Below are 16,729 nucleotides of genomic sequence, written 5' to 3'. Positions count from 1 at the left end.
TAACTCGCATCCATAAAAGTCAAATCCGAAATCTACTCACATCCACATTCTGTTCATTGAACATTATTTTTATGGTGACCTAAAAGATTGGCTCAATATCAGTGAAAACCACAATGCAAACAACCCCCTATGTTCTCTCTTCTTCTTTTTTTGGGTAAATAAACCCACTATGTTGCAGGAAACAAGATAACTACTCATTTATTTAGTATTTACCACCCCCAAAAGAAAAAAATAATCAACCCTAAAATCCCACCGTGCATATTTCTGCTTCAAGAAATGACAGAGGAATGACCCAAAAGAAAAGAACTGTGAAATAATGAATTAACATTGCAGAGGTGGAAGAATATTGCTTCTTAAGCATTACATTGTTTTTCTTTTTCTTTTTCTATACATGGTTGCAATCACAACATTTTGCTGCATACTCCAAACAAAGCAACATTCTGCATCTCAAACTCCCAAATTTGATTGGTTTCTATTTCCCAACTTTGTCCCTTGTTATTTTACAGGACCCAGGCGAGAGAGATAGAAACAAAATATTGATATACCTTTTACACAGTTTACATACAGGCAAACTAATTAAAGAATCGCACCCACTATTTCACATAAAACAGAATCATGACAAGGCCCTGCAAAATAAAAAGTCGAAAACAAAATGAAAACCATCCTCGTTAAATTACCGATCCAATACTGCAAATCGATGAAATAAATGTTATGGCAACGCCCTCTTAAAGGGAACCATAGCAGATAGGATTTGCTTCTTTTTTTTTAATCCGAAAAATAATCAAAAATATATATATTAACAAATTGCATTACCTTCATTTGAGGGCATAAAACAGTGTTATGAGGTAAATGCAAAAAGCCTATCTGCAATTTTTGTACGGCAAATTGGGCACTCGGAACAAGCAAGTGAACAAGATTTACACACTGCAAAAGGTACCATAGTTACTTACTATAAGAAATGATGAGCATATATTGTTTTTTTTTTTTTAACACAGCTTCAGAATGACTTACAACAAAAATGCCGGCAGGGCAGAAGAATTGCTGCAGTTGGTGATTCAAAACATACTTTACACAGATGGGAATTGGCATCTCCGTTGCCCTGGTGTTTGAGCTCTTTGTCCTTCATCTCCTGCATTCGAGCCTGAAAAAATAAAAGGATGGTGCACAAAAACAATCAAGCTTTTAATCAACTTTACAATATAATTCATTAATCTTTTTCTTCTTAAGCAGATTTGACCTCCACATGCTTTTCCGGAAAATGGCTGATCCCTCACAATCATAAGCATGATAACATCTAGAATAAAACCATTTTGATTGAGCCAAGTGGGCGTAATCTCTATGCAAAGATGTATTAGGTCCAAACTTAGTGACCTAAGAAAATATCATCCTCTTAAATTTATGTAGTAGTAGCCTCTTTTAGTTTTCATGTTCTCAAAGCCATTAAAACATCATTGAGAGCTTTTGTCTCATTGGTTTAAAAACACTAAACAAACCTTAAAACAGAATCGATCATCTCTTAATACGTCTCCAGAACAAATTGCAAAAGAATTCCAAAACAATCTAGAACAATAACGTTAAAAGATAATGCAGATTCTCAGATTACCTTGAGGCGAAGAACAAGAGGTTCTTCCGTAGGACTTTCATCATCAGCTGGTTTCGAAACATCCAAAACTTGTCTCTCTTTGGGGACAGTATTACTGTCACTTGTTTTTAAACCATTACTATTTCTCATCACATCATTGTGCCTTTCTTCTGTGTGTGTCTCAGGGATAGATCCACCCTCTTTTTTTAATTTTGCAACCAACACCCACATGTTTGCTAAATCATTTTCTAGAGCTTCCTCCCTTTTCTTTGCATCTTCAACTTTTTTTCTGTATTCCTCTTCTACAAATTCCTTTTCAGCAAGGGCAGCCTCAAGAGCTGCCTCTCGCTGTTTCCTTGCCTGAAGTTCCATCTTTAAATCATCAGCATCAAGATTCCATGACTCAAAGTCATCAGACATCCCTGATATCTCATTAGCACGACCAGAGAGCCTCCCTTTCCTCCCAGATCTTGCTCCATCATTGTACTTGCGGTTAGCACCATTAACAGGTTGCATAACAGAGCTTCTAGAATTGGCCAACTCCCGAGCAGCCAACAACTCTTTCTCTAGTTTTGCACTCTGCAGTGAGAGCTTTGTCACTTCACCAGCCAAATTCTTCAACTCCACAGCAGCAGCAGATGCCAGTTCTTTTGCATAAGAAGCTTCTTCGGCCAGTTTTTGATTTTGCACATGTAACCCACTGTTCTCTTCTGAGAACTGGACGTGCTCCAGCTTTAGTTTCTCATTCTCAATCTCCTATGAGAAGGAACAAAAGCATCAACCAGTTAGAAGTATAGCATGAAAGCTAAAGCAACCTCTAACATTAGTACAATAGCATCTTCAGTCACGATACAAGAAAGATTAAAAACTGATAATAATGAAGTTATGCGAAAACAAAAAAGAAATGATTACACAAAACTATGGACTGCACCATTCTAACAAAAGAAAAAATTGTCACTGTCAAGTACTAATGACAGAGGAACTAAACGTTCTACATGAATGAACCAAGAATAATAAACTAAAACAAAAGCAGTGCAAGTCAAGAGTATGGCAAAATACTTTGACATTAAAGGTAACAGCTAGAAACTACTAATCTATCAAGCTTTATGGATTTATAAGCTAGAAAGTTCAAATAATCACCTGAGACTGAATTTTCTTTTTGAGCTCCTCAACATATTCTTCAGATACACAGTGCTCAGAAGACGTTTCACCAGACACTGAAGCCAAACGTCGCTCTAACTGATTCACTTTTTCGTGCAATTCCACGTTCTCTGCACACTGCAAATAAGCAAAGATAGATAGCTCAGCAATATAACAAGTGGAAATAAAAGTCTGCACTGAAACACGGAAGAAAGCTTCAGATAAATCAGCTGGATAGAATAAAAAATTAATCAAAGAATATGACTGAAAGGAACCAAGGAAGATGAAATATTCTAACCTTATTTTGCAATTGCTCCTGAAGAATACGATTGTCTGCTGATTTTATCTGCATGAACGTTACACTTAAAAGAATAAATTATACCGCCAACATAATGCATTGGGCAAATGTTATAACATCAAAAAGAAAACTAACAATTAAAGTGTTGCATGAAATTTATAAATGAAACACTGCCCATTTAATGTCCATCACACTGATATAGTAATACATTCACTCACTTCCAACTCAAATCCCTTCTCATTGCACTGGGTCGTCAATCTTTTAACTGTCTGTTGCAGAAGAAAATGAAAGCGGTTAAAACAAAGCTTCAGCTATCTGTTGACAACAGTAGAACAAAAAATGAGAACTACTTATAATAATGAAGATGATGAGAACGCAAAACTACCTGCTGCATCTCAACAAAAGATGCATTGGCAATTGAAGCCTCGCCACTTTCGTTTATGCGCTGTTCTAAAACTCTCATTTGCCTTCTCTTTTCATGGATATCACGTTCCAAGTTCTCAATCTGTAAGCATGCATAGTTGTTCATCAGGGTCATTTTAAGGAAAATAGACATACTTCTGCAGCTGCCAAATGAATCTGTAAACTCCTAAATTATTTAGGATGGTGAATGCTAAATTTTAAAAAAGGAATGCATATTAGCACTTCTAAAAATAATGATGCAGAATAGGATTAATAAGAATAAATGGAATTTATACTTGAGTTTTCGCGCTATCAGGATCATTTACAGACTGCTCCACCAATCGCTTCAAGGAGCTGGTGCCAAGTGCAATCTCTCCAGCAAGCATCTTAACTTGCTCAACAAGCAGGTCTATATGATCTGACATTGTCATCCCTCCCTAAAGTAATTCAAATAAGCAGTCATACTTACATCCAAATAATGAATGATTAGTACTTAAATGAAAATGACTATTTTAGCCAACCAACGAAATCATAGACACTCACCCAAAGACAATTATTAATTACCATAAGTTTGTTCATAAGAGATATAGCTGTATTAGGTGGCAATCAAAGCAAATAGTGTATAGACAAAACTTCATGCCACATTCTAATTTGATAATTGTTTGTAAGTAAAATTAAGACTTCCTGATTTGACAATTGCATGTCTAAGTTGTAAACAGAATAAATATATACAGGAAGACTTGACAAAAATATGGAAAATAGAGAAGATATCTTCCCTACAAATCCTATGTGTAAACTCCTCCAAGGGAATGCTTGTATGTCTACAATATGCAGTGTGCCTACATCAATATATATATATATGTGTTTGCATGCACACATGTGGGAAAGAAATGAGCACGTTTCACTTCCCTCTCCCTCAGAAGAAAATTTTTGCGAGATTACTAGGTCAAGTAATCGAGCTTTATATGCTGAATGGCGACAAAGCCAAAGTGAACGAAAAAATAGCATAACTTACCACTGGATGTCTCGAACCACTGATAAGTTCACCGGCTTGAGTTGATTCCGTAATTGTACTGCTAGCTGGTGAGAGATCGTCATTCCACCTGCTGGAAGATCTTTTGTGTCTAAAATCATTAGCCAGATCTGATGGAACAGCAGAGGCAGAAGACGGTGACTCCTTCTGGTTCTCACTTTCTAGAAGCAAGGGCCCATCTCGCACTACTTCTACTTTCTGACAGAGAAAAATCACAGAATGTAAGCATCTGACCATGCTTTTCCACCAGAAAACAAGAAGTACAAAGGATCTGTTGCCACTATAAATCTTTTTAAGAGAATAATAAACTAGAAATACAGTCACACACACACACACAAAATGCATGAATATCAAAATTGAAGTGATAGGAAATGACATCCTTTTATTATTTACTAAAACTAAGCAAGCAAACAGTAACAGTAAACATGCATCCTTGTCTATATAGCTTACAAAACAAAAGTAACTTCTCCAACATTCAGCATAATATTTTTCCTCGCTTATGATTGGTCTCATTTCGAATAAATATTATCAACATTCAAAGCTCAAACAACTAAGCTAAAGAAAGGGGAAGAAAACAACAGCACAGAGCATGCTATAATCTACAACTTCATTGGGTAAGGAACTCACATCATCCTCACCAACCGAATAACTACGCTGGTGGCTGGGAATATCACCCAAACATCCAGGAATTGTATTTTTTGAAGAAACAAGAATGAGCTTCGTCAGCCTCTGGATTCTACTCATAAGAGCAGCCTTCGCTTCCTCTTCTTCCTCCAATCTTGATTGCATTTTAAATTGGCCTTCTTCCAACTATTTCCAGAGAGCAATGATCATATGTAAATCTTAGTCAAACTCATACTAAGCCATTGCCACCATCAAACAAAACTGATATCATTTCAAAAGCAAAACCTTTTGTTTTAAGGTGATAATCTCCTCATGGCTGATGCCAACAAGCATCCCCTTCCTTAGCTGATCAAGTTCTTCTTTAAGGACCGAAATTTCTCTTTGATACTTCTTAATCAAAGACTTCTCATCAATAATCTGCTATAAATAATTTCAAAAAATAAAACAGAAAACAAAGAGCAGAATTGTGAGCTTAAGTGTTTACTTTTGAGTATTGTCTTAAAACATTATTCAAGCAATGAATTGTAGCACACCTTATTGCGCGATGCATAGATTTCTACTCGCTTTGCCCTGCTTGCAAATTTCAATGTATTATGAGTTTCCTCCATGCTGCTTGATGCAGGGGTAACAGTGCAAATAAGCTGGGAACATATGCACAAGAACAAAATAAAGGCAAGTTATAATAGTTTTAATTGCATAAACTTTTAGAACAGTTTATTCAAAAGCACATCCCCTGGTAAAGGTTTTTTTTTGGTCCAAAATCTACATTGGAGAGGTTTTAAAACAAACAATAAACAATGAAAAAATCAACAGAAGGCCATGGGAAAAAGTAAATCATGTATATTACACATTACATGATTTACAACAAAAATGGAATAATGGGCTAACAAATGTAGCATTCAAACTCACCGAAACATGACCATGCCCACCTAACGAGGATTGTAGAAGGCGCGTAAGCTTAGAATCTCGATATGGAACATGGGATGCCTTTCCCTCACTCAGTTTTCCTATTACCTTCATTGCAACCATACAATCAAGTTACGAGCAAAAGATTAGCTTGTTTATCTTTTCACCAGAAACATTAAAACGATTTTAAAAAATAGTGACCATTTTCTTAGTAAAACTGAATAGAGTGACCATTAAACAATACAGCAATATAAAGTTCCTCTCAGCTAGAAGTGAAAGTGCATCAGCATCGTGTTGCATAGACATTGTCACCAAATACAGTCTTTCATATGGCTGGAATGGTGTGCATGAAGGCTTTGCTTAGGCTTGGGAAAATAGATAATGCAAATTATGTAGTAAATAATCTATAATAATATATATAAAAAAAGGCCTACAAAATTTCTACGTTTGGTAATATAATTGAATTTTCAGGTACTTACAGTTCCAAGAGTTAGAAGGCTCTTGTTTATGTAAGATCCTTCCTTTCTTCTTAGTCCAGTTGTTTCGGTTTTTGAGCTCTCAGATCCAGCAAGATCAATCAAATTCTAAAGAAAACAAACAAACAAAAAATACGACTAAACATACATGTATATAAATAAACAACCTCATATTTCGGAATGAAAATTTAATTGAGCCATACAAGTTGAGAGAAGATCACTCCATCATATTCATCACCATGGGCACTACTTTCAATCATCTGCAAATGCATCGGTCAGTTAAATATTAATTAGCAGGAATGTAGCAGAATTGATAGCATTCACAATTCCATGTGCAGAAATGAAGAGAGAAAATTACTCTGATAGAATGCAAAAATTTTACAAATAAAAGTAGGCAACTCTTAAATACAATTACTGCCCAAATTATTATAAGGAGCTGTTAACCACGTATTTTCCAGGAAAATATTAGTTGAAATCATTTCTATCACAAAATTTTAAAAGTTATTTATGTGTTCCAGAAGGAATACCAAAGGCTCAAATAAGTAACAGTGTGATACGGTTTATATTTTATTTAACAGTGACTTACATGTTGCTTTATTAATGAATGCATTGCATGTCTTGGTGTGTGCACATATTGGTCTATTTACATTGATAAAAGATACAATACCAAACACAATCTCGAAACTATAGATTGAATAGTTGGCAACTTATCACGATCAAGGTAGTACAATTCATTGATACATTACGAAGAATGCTTACCAGTGTAAATATGGTGTGGCTTCGACTACTCAACAGATTAAAATTGTTGGATCCAACATGACGATGTTCTGCCATTACCATGCACCAGTTAAAAACTCAGTAAAAAGAAATCATCTTTAACCTAATAAAATTGGGAGAAAAACTAAAGTCATCACTACAAGTAAGTACCTTCTCCAGCAGCAATAAAAGAAAGTGCATGCCCAGGAGACAAAACAACTTCTTCCTTTATACCCTCAACATATGTACCCTGAAAATATAAGCATAATGACACAGAGAAATGATGAATCCAGCAACAAACTAAATGTACTTACAAAAAGCTTTAAAAAGTACATAAGTACAAACTTTTTATTTTCGAATAAGACATAAGTGGGGTATTTTAGAAAAGGCCTTAGAAAGAAAATAGATACAGTTAAATAAGGACTTCCAATAAAAGATAAGTAACAAACCTGTGAATCTTCTCTCACACGCAAATTTTGACCTGTTGGATCAAGCAAGTCATTTATCACCTGATATCAGATGCACAAATAGCACCAGAAATCAATACAAATAAGAATGATGAACATAGCAAGAAACTTTGACTTGGACAACAACTATAGTCTCCATGTTAAGGTTAACACAAAAACTAAGAAGGACAAAAAGAGCCATCTGTCAGGTAGAAAATTAGATCATGAATATGAAAACAAATAAATGATGGTTGAATGAAATCCCAGAGTTTAAATTATAGAGCTTATTTTCATACCTAAGAAGAATGATAAATACATTTTACCAGGAAAGGAATGAGCTACCGTATAATCTGAAGCCTTAAAATGTGACTGCCAATAAGAATAGCTCTACTAACCTCATTGTAGATCTCAAGATATGAGACACGGAGTAAAAACTCCCTCCCTGGGGTCTGAAATGAGAATGCAACTTTCAGTTAGTCATCACAGCAGGCAACTCAAGTAAGTCATTTGTTAGTATCAACAAAAACAGAAAATAAACCTTCCATGAGTATACAAGGCAAAGCAAATAGTCATATACTATTGGCAAGTTAAGAAAGAATGCAAGATAAATTAGTCCACAGAAACTAGTGTATAGAACTCTGGTCTGTCAAGTATTAAATTGGTTCAATAAACCTAAAACTCCATGCGCATGATACAATTATGGAACACTGGTCTGTTAAGTATTTTATTGGTTCACATAAACCAGCAGAAGACACAATTAAAAGTCTATAAATTACTATGATAACTTGCTGAATAAAACATATTGCAATCAGGACGAGTATGTTTTAAATCATTATGCAACATCAGTGTGCAACATCCTGTACAAAATAAAACTGACAAGATCCTGGGACAATGTTAAATTGAAGGGAAAGGGTGGAGGAACAAAGAACAACTCATACAAAATTCATAGGTGCACTTACATCTTGGATGATACTGAAGACATCCTTTATCGCCAATGGTATAATACCTGGAGAGTTTTGATCTCCCTGTGTATTATGAGAAATGAGTTAAGTAACAGTATTGTTACTGTCCATGGAATATACCATAACAGTGAGAAAGTTTCACAACATTGTAAGGTAACAGAAACAAGAAATATCAAGTACGGTATTCATAAAGCAAAATGTAGGGTAAAACACAAACATATGGCAAAGATATGGAAGATAACAAATACGTCCAAAAGATGATATTCTTGCAGAATCTACAATTGGACTTTGCTTCATAACAATGTTCCAAAGTAAATGAGTTCAACATAACTACATGTTCGTGCATAAAAAGTTATTTGTCTACATTTCTGCTAAGCAAAAGCCAAACCTAAGACTTCCCCAAGTGCACCTTAAAAAACTTAATCATTTATAGCCTCCTTAAATTAGATATTGATAGTTATTTAGATAGGTGCCACCGGGGGTATTTTGACTTGCTCAAAGAATTAGAAGAGACAAAACGACCATTGATAATTTGATGATCCTCTTTACATATTGTAAGAATGCAGAAGAGTCTTGAGCTTGGGAGCTTTTGGGGTTTACTCTTGCACTTTAGGATTCCAATGAGCTATATTAGGTCCTGTTAGTCTGTTCCGGGGTAGCATGGTAGAGTTGGAAAGACCAAAAGTTATCTGGAGACCTGTTCTTTTAAGTATCATGTGGTTCTTGTGGCTTGATTAGTTGAGAGACATGAAAAGATTTTGAGAGAGTGGAACACTACATGAAGTAGTTCTCCATTAATCATTATTCATTTATTTTTGCAAAGCCATACAAGGAAAGTTTAAATTTAATTGCCTAATGTGGAACCAAACAGGCCATCATGGTTTTTAACATTCATAGACTTTCAGTAGCAAAAGCCCAAGAAAAGACAGTGGCACTTACATGCATAGTGTGTGTCTTTCCACTACTTGTCACACCATAAGCAAAAACAGTACCTGCATTGTTAGTAACCAGGCCATAAGATAAGGAAAATTAACAAGAGAACTGAATGAAATTTAATTAATTAACTTTTTTCAAATAAAGCTAATAGACTTTTCATTACAAGCAATAACGAATTCTCCCTTTGGAGTCTACAAGAGCAGTATGTCATACCATTGACACCTTCCATGGCAGCTTTGACAACAGGTTTAGCTGCAACCTCGTACACCTCTTGTGAATTGGCATGCTGTCCAAAAACTCTATCTGCAACAACAAAACCATCCTCAAATCCAACAATTTTAAAACCCTGTAATTTCTACGTTAAATGAAAATGAATTCTAACACATTTTCTTTTGAATTTACCAAAATCGAAATTAGATTCACATTCAAATTTTCAAATTTGGAAGTACAATTAATAACAATTAAGACAATACCAAATGCATATGCTGTAGCTGGATTGTACTCATTCCTCACTATCTTATCACCGTCCGCGTACCAAGTGATCTCGTCCCCTCTCTGAAACTCCCTCTCGCTGCAAGAAAAAGCCCCAAAAGCAAAACCATTCAATCACATTACCTCAAGACCAAACGGTCCAAAATCCGCCAATCCCAAACCCCATAGATCTGATCCAATACGCTCAGATCTACCATTATTACCTCAGCGGCCTAAACCGAATCGTGACCGATATGCTATCCCCACCCCTCGGCGCCTCGAGCATCTCCGCCAAAAGCTCCTCGGACGCGAAGCCCACCGGCGAGCGAGTACTATAACCGCCTGAACCGTACTGCATTGAATCGGAGCGGCCGCGACTCGGCGTCATGGATCGGGACCCGAGTCCACCTCCCGAGTTGTAAAACGACGTCGCTGAGGTCGAGCAGGAGCGCGGAATGATCCGGCCGTTCATCAACGAAGACGAGGACGAGGTCGACGAGTAGGGGCTGGAGGGCTTGCGGTAGGAGAAAGGCGAGCTGCTGCGGGCTCGTGAGGACGAGGCCATCCAGCTGAGTCAACACGGACGGTGACTCGGAGAGAGGAAAATGCAGCAATTTAAAAACAAAAACAAACGAGTAGAAGGAAGAAGAAGAAGAAGAAGAAGTAAAAGAAGAGCAAAGAGAAAGAGAATATGTCAGAGAGGTCACATGGCTTGCGAGCCAAAAGCGAAGAACATTGTTTTTCCTTTTTTATTAATTGAATTAAAGCTTTCAGCTATTATTCTTCTTCACTCTCTCACACTGTGTGCTCGACTGTAGAGAGAGAAACTGAGGGGTAGAGAGAGAGAGAGAGAGAGGGAGTTTCGTCTTCTTTAAGACAAAGTGAGAGTTGCAGAGAGAGAGAGAGAGGGACTAATAACCGGTGAGTGGTGAGAGTGAGAACGACGGTAGTGGATTAAATTTTGAAAATTTAAAAAATAAAATATTTAAATTACTTGGGGTGACGTGGCGAGGTGGTTTAAATTTGGTGAGGGCAGGCAACCGCGCGCATTATGTATTAAAAAGATGGACTTTGAAAAATAAAAACGCTACGAATGAGCGGGAATAACAGCGGCCGCCGATTAAGACAATTTATATAAGGAAAATGCTAGGGAGACCAACTTTAGATACCAACTTGTGTACCAACTCTCTAATAGAGTGTAGGACTCATTGTATTTGTGGGCTCCACCTCTATTAGAGAGTTGGTACACAAGTTGGTATCTAAAGTTGGTCTCCCTAGCATGACCCTTTATATAATGCCAAAAAAATACCCTTTAACTTATATAATGCATTGTATTCTTGCATCTATTGAACGATATTCGTCGTTTCCTTTTCAAAAAATATCATTTAATTATTTTTTGGGTTTTTTAAGTTTTATTGTGTGCGAGTAAATAGTAAATACTTACACATAGGTAAATTAGGCTGGTTAGTCAAAGTAATAAACCCGCTACTTGCACGCAAGTTTGAATCTCTCTCCACATATATTTCAATTGCATATTTTGAAGTGACTTGCGATCTAAGTGCCCGTTTGGCATTATTTATTTCAGGTGATAAGTGATTTTTTAAACATTTCGGGAAGCCCAACCCATTTGGTAAACTATGAGAAAATCACTTATTGTTAAAAATTGATATGAGAGAAAGTTATAAGGAAAAGCAGCTAATAATGTGTTTTCATTTTCTGATTATGCGGGAATCAATTTCGAAGAGGAGCTGGGTTTAATGATTATGCTGAAATTATTTTTTGATTATGTGGGAATCAGTACCGACAACACTTTCAACAAAAAGTTTATCAAACGTCAAACTGTTTTCTCTCACAGCAAATCTGACAGCGACTATTTTCACATCACAACAATGCCAAATTGGCTAATCTAAAATTGGAAAAAACAAAACAAAACAAAACAAAACAAAACAAAAAACCATATTCATACCTCATTTGATATCTCCAAGCCACGATTTGACTCTATATTTGTTAAATACTTATGGGCTTGCACAGGGGCGGATCCACAGAGGAGCAAGGGTGGTCAATTGACCCCTGCAACCTCTGAAATCCTCCATTAGAGCCGCTCAAATTGACCCTCGCAAGGTGCTCGATGAAATGCCCCAATGGGGCAAACTGCTGTGCTGCTGCGCAGCTGTGGAGAGCTTGCGCGCAGCGCGCATCGTTTTTTTTTGTTTGGTCGACGTCAAAACGACGTCGTTTCATTTAAGTGGTTTTTTTTTTTTGCGCCCTCGACGTCGAAACGACGTCGTTGCACTTAAGTTTTTTTTTTTTTTTTTGCGCGCTATTCTTCAAAACGACGTCGTTTCACTTACACTTTTTTTTTTATAATAACACCTGGCCAAAACGACGTCGTTTTGGCACAGGTTTAAAAAAAACAAAACAAAACAGCAGCACAGCTGCTGTGCTACCCGAAAACCCATCAGTTTCAAACCCATTTCTTCTTCTCAATATCAAATTCTCTAACCTAAATTCCAACCCCAACTAAAACAACCAACCTCCAATCCAATTCAATGGTGGCTTTCCCTCCCCCCTCACAAATCAGTCGGTGGAGGCAGTAAAGTGGCGTCGGCGATGGGCACTGGGCAGCAGAAAATTGAATAAGTGCCTCCAAAATTCAATTTGATTTCAAAGGTGGATTTATCCCTCAAATTTGAGAGTATGTTATCCTATTTTCTTTATGCTTTAATTAATTAGTAAAGATTCTTATATGTTAGTGTTTTTTGATTAGTTATTGTTTTTTGTTGTTGAGATTTTATTTTACTTTGTTAGTTTGAATAAACTAGGGCTTTTATGTTAGTTTGAATAAATTAGAGGTTTTGGTTTTGGTTAGTTAGTTTGAATAAATTAGGGTTTTATTTTTATGTTAGATTATATGATTATCTTGGTTAGTTTCAATTAATTAGGGGTTTTGATTTTGGTTAGTTAGTTTGAAAGTATGTTATCCTATTTTCTTTATGCTTTAATTAATTAGTAAAGATTCTTATATGTTAGTGTTTTTCTTGATTAGTTGTTGTTGTTGTTTGTTGTTGAGATTTTATTTTAGTTTGTTAGTTTGAATTAACTAGGGCTTTTATGTTAGTTTGAATAAATTAGAGGTTTTGGCTAGTTAGTTTGAATAAATTATCGTTTTATTTTTATGTTATATTATATGATTATCTTGGTTAGTTTCAATTAATTAGGGGTTTTGATTTTGGTTAGTTAGTTTGAATAAATTAGGATTTTACTTTTATGTAAGATTATATCTCTTGGTTAGTTTGAATAAATTAAGGGCTTCTAGTTTTGGTTAGTTTGTTTGAATAAATTAGTGTTTTATGTTAGATAATAATTGGTAAATTTGATTAGTTGTTGGATTTTATTTTGGTTAGTTTGCATAAGTTATGGCTTTTTAATATTGTTGATGTTTGATTGGTTATTTCTACCAATACAGTTATGGAACGATACTTTAAGAGAAGGTTCGCATCAACTACTTCTAGTTCGGATAATGTGGGTAGTTCGAGTTCGAGAGATGTTGATATTTCTAGAGATGTGGATATTTCTAGAGATGTGGATAGTTCAAAAGAAAGTGAGTTGCAAGATATATTAGCTAATCTTATTGCAGACCCTGGACTTCGACCTCAAATGTTGGATTATGATCCTAACATTAGAGACGAAGTTCGAAGAGCATATCTACAAAAGGGTCCATGTCAGCCCAAGGATCACACATTTCCACAAACTGATCTTTCAGGGTATGATCGACGCTTTAATGTCAAGTGGTTTGATGAGTTTGACTGGTTGGAGTACAGTATTAGTAAAGATGCTGCATTTTGCCTTTATTGTTATCTCTTCAAATCCAATTTCAGAATTGGTCAAGGGTGTAGCGACGCCTTCACAGAGATGGGTTTTAGGAATTGGAAGAAGAAAGATAAAATTAGGCAACATGTTGGACCTGTTGGAAGTGTTCATAATCAATCTAGACAGTATTGTGTGGATCTTATGAATCAAAAGCAACACATCCGAACAGCTTTGATAAAGCAATCAGAGCAAGCTCGTATTGATTATCGTATTTGCTTGACAGCTTCTCTTGATTGTGTGAGATTTTTATTGAGGCAAGGTCTTCCTTTTCGTGGGCATGATGAGAGTGACACTTCAAGCAACAAGGGGAATTATTTAGAGCTCTTACAGTTTCTTGCTGATCATGATGAGAAAGTGAAGGCCGTTGTGTTAGAAAATGCTCCCGGGAATCTCAAGTTAATAGCTCCAACAATTCAAAAAGATCTTGTGAATGCTTGTGCCACTGAAACTATTAAGAAAATCATCAAGGATATGGATGGTGCATTCTTCTCTTTATTAGTTGATGAATCACGTGATGTGTCAGTAAAAGAACAGATGGCGGTGGTGTTTCGTTATGTGGACAAAAGTGGGGATGTAATTGAGAGGTTTGTGGGCATTCAACATGTTAGGGATACTACATCAAACTCACTCAAGGAGGCTATTGACATATTGTTTGCAAGAGAGGAATTGAGCATTTCCATGCTAAGAGGACAAGGATATGATGGAGCTAGTAATATGAAGGGTGAGTTCAATGGTCTTAAAACACAGATTTTGAGAGAAAATCCTTGTGCCTATTATATTCATTGTTTTGCACATCAACTTCAATTAGCTCTTGTGGCCGTGGCAAAGGGAAATGCTGATATTGCCACTTTCTTCACATCTTGCAATAGCTTGGTTAATATTGTTGGAGCATCGTGCAAGCGTCGTGACATTCTTAGAGATCAACTACAAAAGGATGTTACGGAAGCTCTAGAAAAAGATACTTTTCCAACAGGGCGAGGCTTAAATCAAGAAACTTGTCTCAAGCGTCCCGGTGATACACGTTGGAACTCACATTATGGTACATTACTTAGTATCATTTCCATGTTTAAATCTGTGGTGAAAGTGCTCAAATTTATTATTGAGGATGGCTCCACTGATAATCTAGGTGAAGCAAATAGGTCATTGAGAGAAATACAATCTTTTGAGTTTGTATTTCACCTATTTTTCATGAGATCTATATTGGGAGCCACAAATGACTTGTCACAAGCATTACAGAGGAAAGACCAAGATATTGAGAATGCAATGACTTTAGTCAAAGTTTGCAAGGACCAACTACAACACATGAGAGAGAATGCATTTGAAGCCTTGCTTGATCAAGTATCTTCCTTTTGTGCCAAACATGATATCTTGGTTCCAAACATGGATGATGCATATGTAGCTCAATGGAGATCACATCGGAGAGCTCCTATAATAACACACCTCCATCATTATCGTGTGGACATCTTTATTCAAATCATTGAGTGGCAACTTGCGGAATTAAATCGTCGCTTTAGTGAGGTAAATACTGAGTTACTTCTTTGTTTGACATGTTTGAGTCCAGATGATTCATTCATAGCTTTTGACAAACAAAAGCTACTTCGTTTTGCTGAATTTTATCCTCAAGATTTTAATTCCCGAGATCTCTTGGCACTTGAAGATCAACTTGAGATTTATATTACTCATATGCGTACGATGACTGATTTTTCTCAATTGAAAGGGATTGGTAGCCTTGCAAGAAAAATGGTGGAGAAAGGGTTGCATAGAACATATAATTATGTTTATTTGCTTCTCAGATTAGCCTTAACTTTACCGGTTGCAACTGCTTCTGTGGAGAGAGCATTTTCTGCTATGAATATTGTGAAAGGTCCACTTCGCAACCGAATGGGAGATCAATGGTTGAGTGATAGTTTACTTGTTTATATTGAGAAAGATGTGTTTGCTTGTATTGATAATGAAACTATAATGCTACGTTTTCAGAATATGAAAACTCGTCGTGGACAATTGTAATGTGGTTTTTTTCTATGAATTATGAATTCTAATATTATCGTTTCATTTTTATGAGTATATTTTGTATAAATTTTTTTCACCTTTAGACATTGACCCTTGGAAGGAAATATCCTGGATCCGCCACTGGGCTTGCACATATTTGTGTTTAGGGATGAGCATGGTAGATTTCTTGAATATATGATGGAGATGAGTGATATACAATAGAAGTCTTGTTTGCAAAAATGCATGTAATGATTGGGGAGGTGTATGTAGATAAATTAGTTTTTTTTTAAGGCATTTTTTTTATTAAGAAGGGTGATAGCATACTAAACTCACACACACTACATCTACATAGATGCTAAGAGTCGAACCCAGAATCTTTCCTTGCTCCAAACTACTACACTATTGGATCCTTTGCATATGATGATGAACTAGGTTTAATTTTGAAGTATGATGTCTCTTATTGTATTTTTAACCTATAGCGGAATTAAGAAAAAAGAATAAATCAACACTAGGGTGACTCAAATCAATATTTTAAAATTGATATCATCAATTGGTAATTAAAAGTTAATTTCATTAAAAAGAGAATATTCAAAAATGTGGTTACAACTTACATGTTGCCACTCGGGTGTAATCAATGGAAAAGGACATTGACTAGCAAACCAGTGGTCTCAGATTTGAACCCTCATGACACCTTAGTAGAGTGTGTCCCTTATAATTTAGACTATCATTTGTATTTTTTTTTAAATTATGATTATATGTTACTTTAGGTTGTTCAACGAATCAATGCCCAATCATCCCTATTTAATTAATGTTTTTAGGGCTGTTTTGTGTATTAATT

At 35.9% G+C, this 16,729-nt stretch overlaps 2 protein-coding genes across 3 annotated transcripts; one reads left to right on the top strand and one right to left on the bottom strand.

The window, feature by feature from the left end:
• On the bottom strand, positions 304-10,935 carry LOC18767503 (kinesin-like protein KIN-7D, mitochondrial). Of its 2 annotated transcripts, none has more exons than XM_020570392.1 (25): positions 10,257-10,935; positions 10,035-10,132; positions 9,775-9,864; positions 9,565-9,617; positions 8,623-8,688; positions 8,059-8,112; positions 7,667-7,726; positions 7,389-7,467; positions 7,221-7,288; positions 6,665-6,721; positions 6,465-6,569; positions 5,989-6,093; positions 5,613-5,720; positions 5,365-5,499; positions 5,083-5,265; positions 4,438-4,653; positions 3,719-3,859; positions 3,406-3,525; positions 3,239-3,289; positions 3,021-3,068; positions 2,723-2,860; positions 1,604-2,338; positions 1,012-1,141; positions 814-924; positions 304-626 (listed from the first exon to the last, which is right to left on the bottom strand). In XM_020570392.1, exons 1-24 carry the CDS (start codon positions 10,595-10,597, stop codon positions 839-841), a joined length of 3,267 nt encoding a protein of 1,088 aa, XP_020425981.1. In that variant the 5' UTR covers positions 10,598-10,935; the 3' UTR covers positions 304-626; positions 814-838. The 2 variants fall into 2 exon arrangements, with proteins under 2 accessions (XP_020425981.1, XP_007199690.1); XM_007199628.2 differs by having other exon boundaries at positions 5,365-5,496.
• Positions 13,501-15,909, top strand: LOC109950866 (zinc finger MYM-type protein 1-like). The gene has a single exon (XM_020571012.1). The coding sequence runs from the start codon at positions 13,501-13,503 to the stop codon at positions 15,907-15,909; it is 2,409 nt and encodes an 802-aa protein (XP_020426601.1).

This window comes from Prunus persica, chromosome G8 (assembly GCF_000346465.2).
Source record: "Prunus persica cultivar Lovell chromosome G8, Prunus_persica_NCBIv2, whole genome shotgun sequence".
In the NCBI taxonomy this organism is placed as follows: domain Eukaryota; kingdom Viridiplantae; phylum Streptophyta; class Magnoliopsida; order Rosales; family Rosaceae; genus Prunus; species Prunus persica.
Note: the sequence above shows the minus strand (reverse complement) of the source record. Positions and strands in the feature narration are given on the sequence as shown.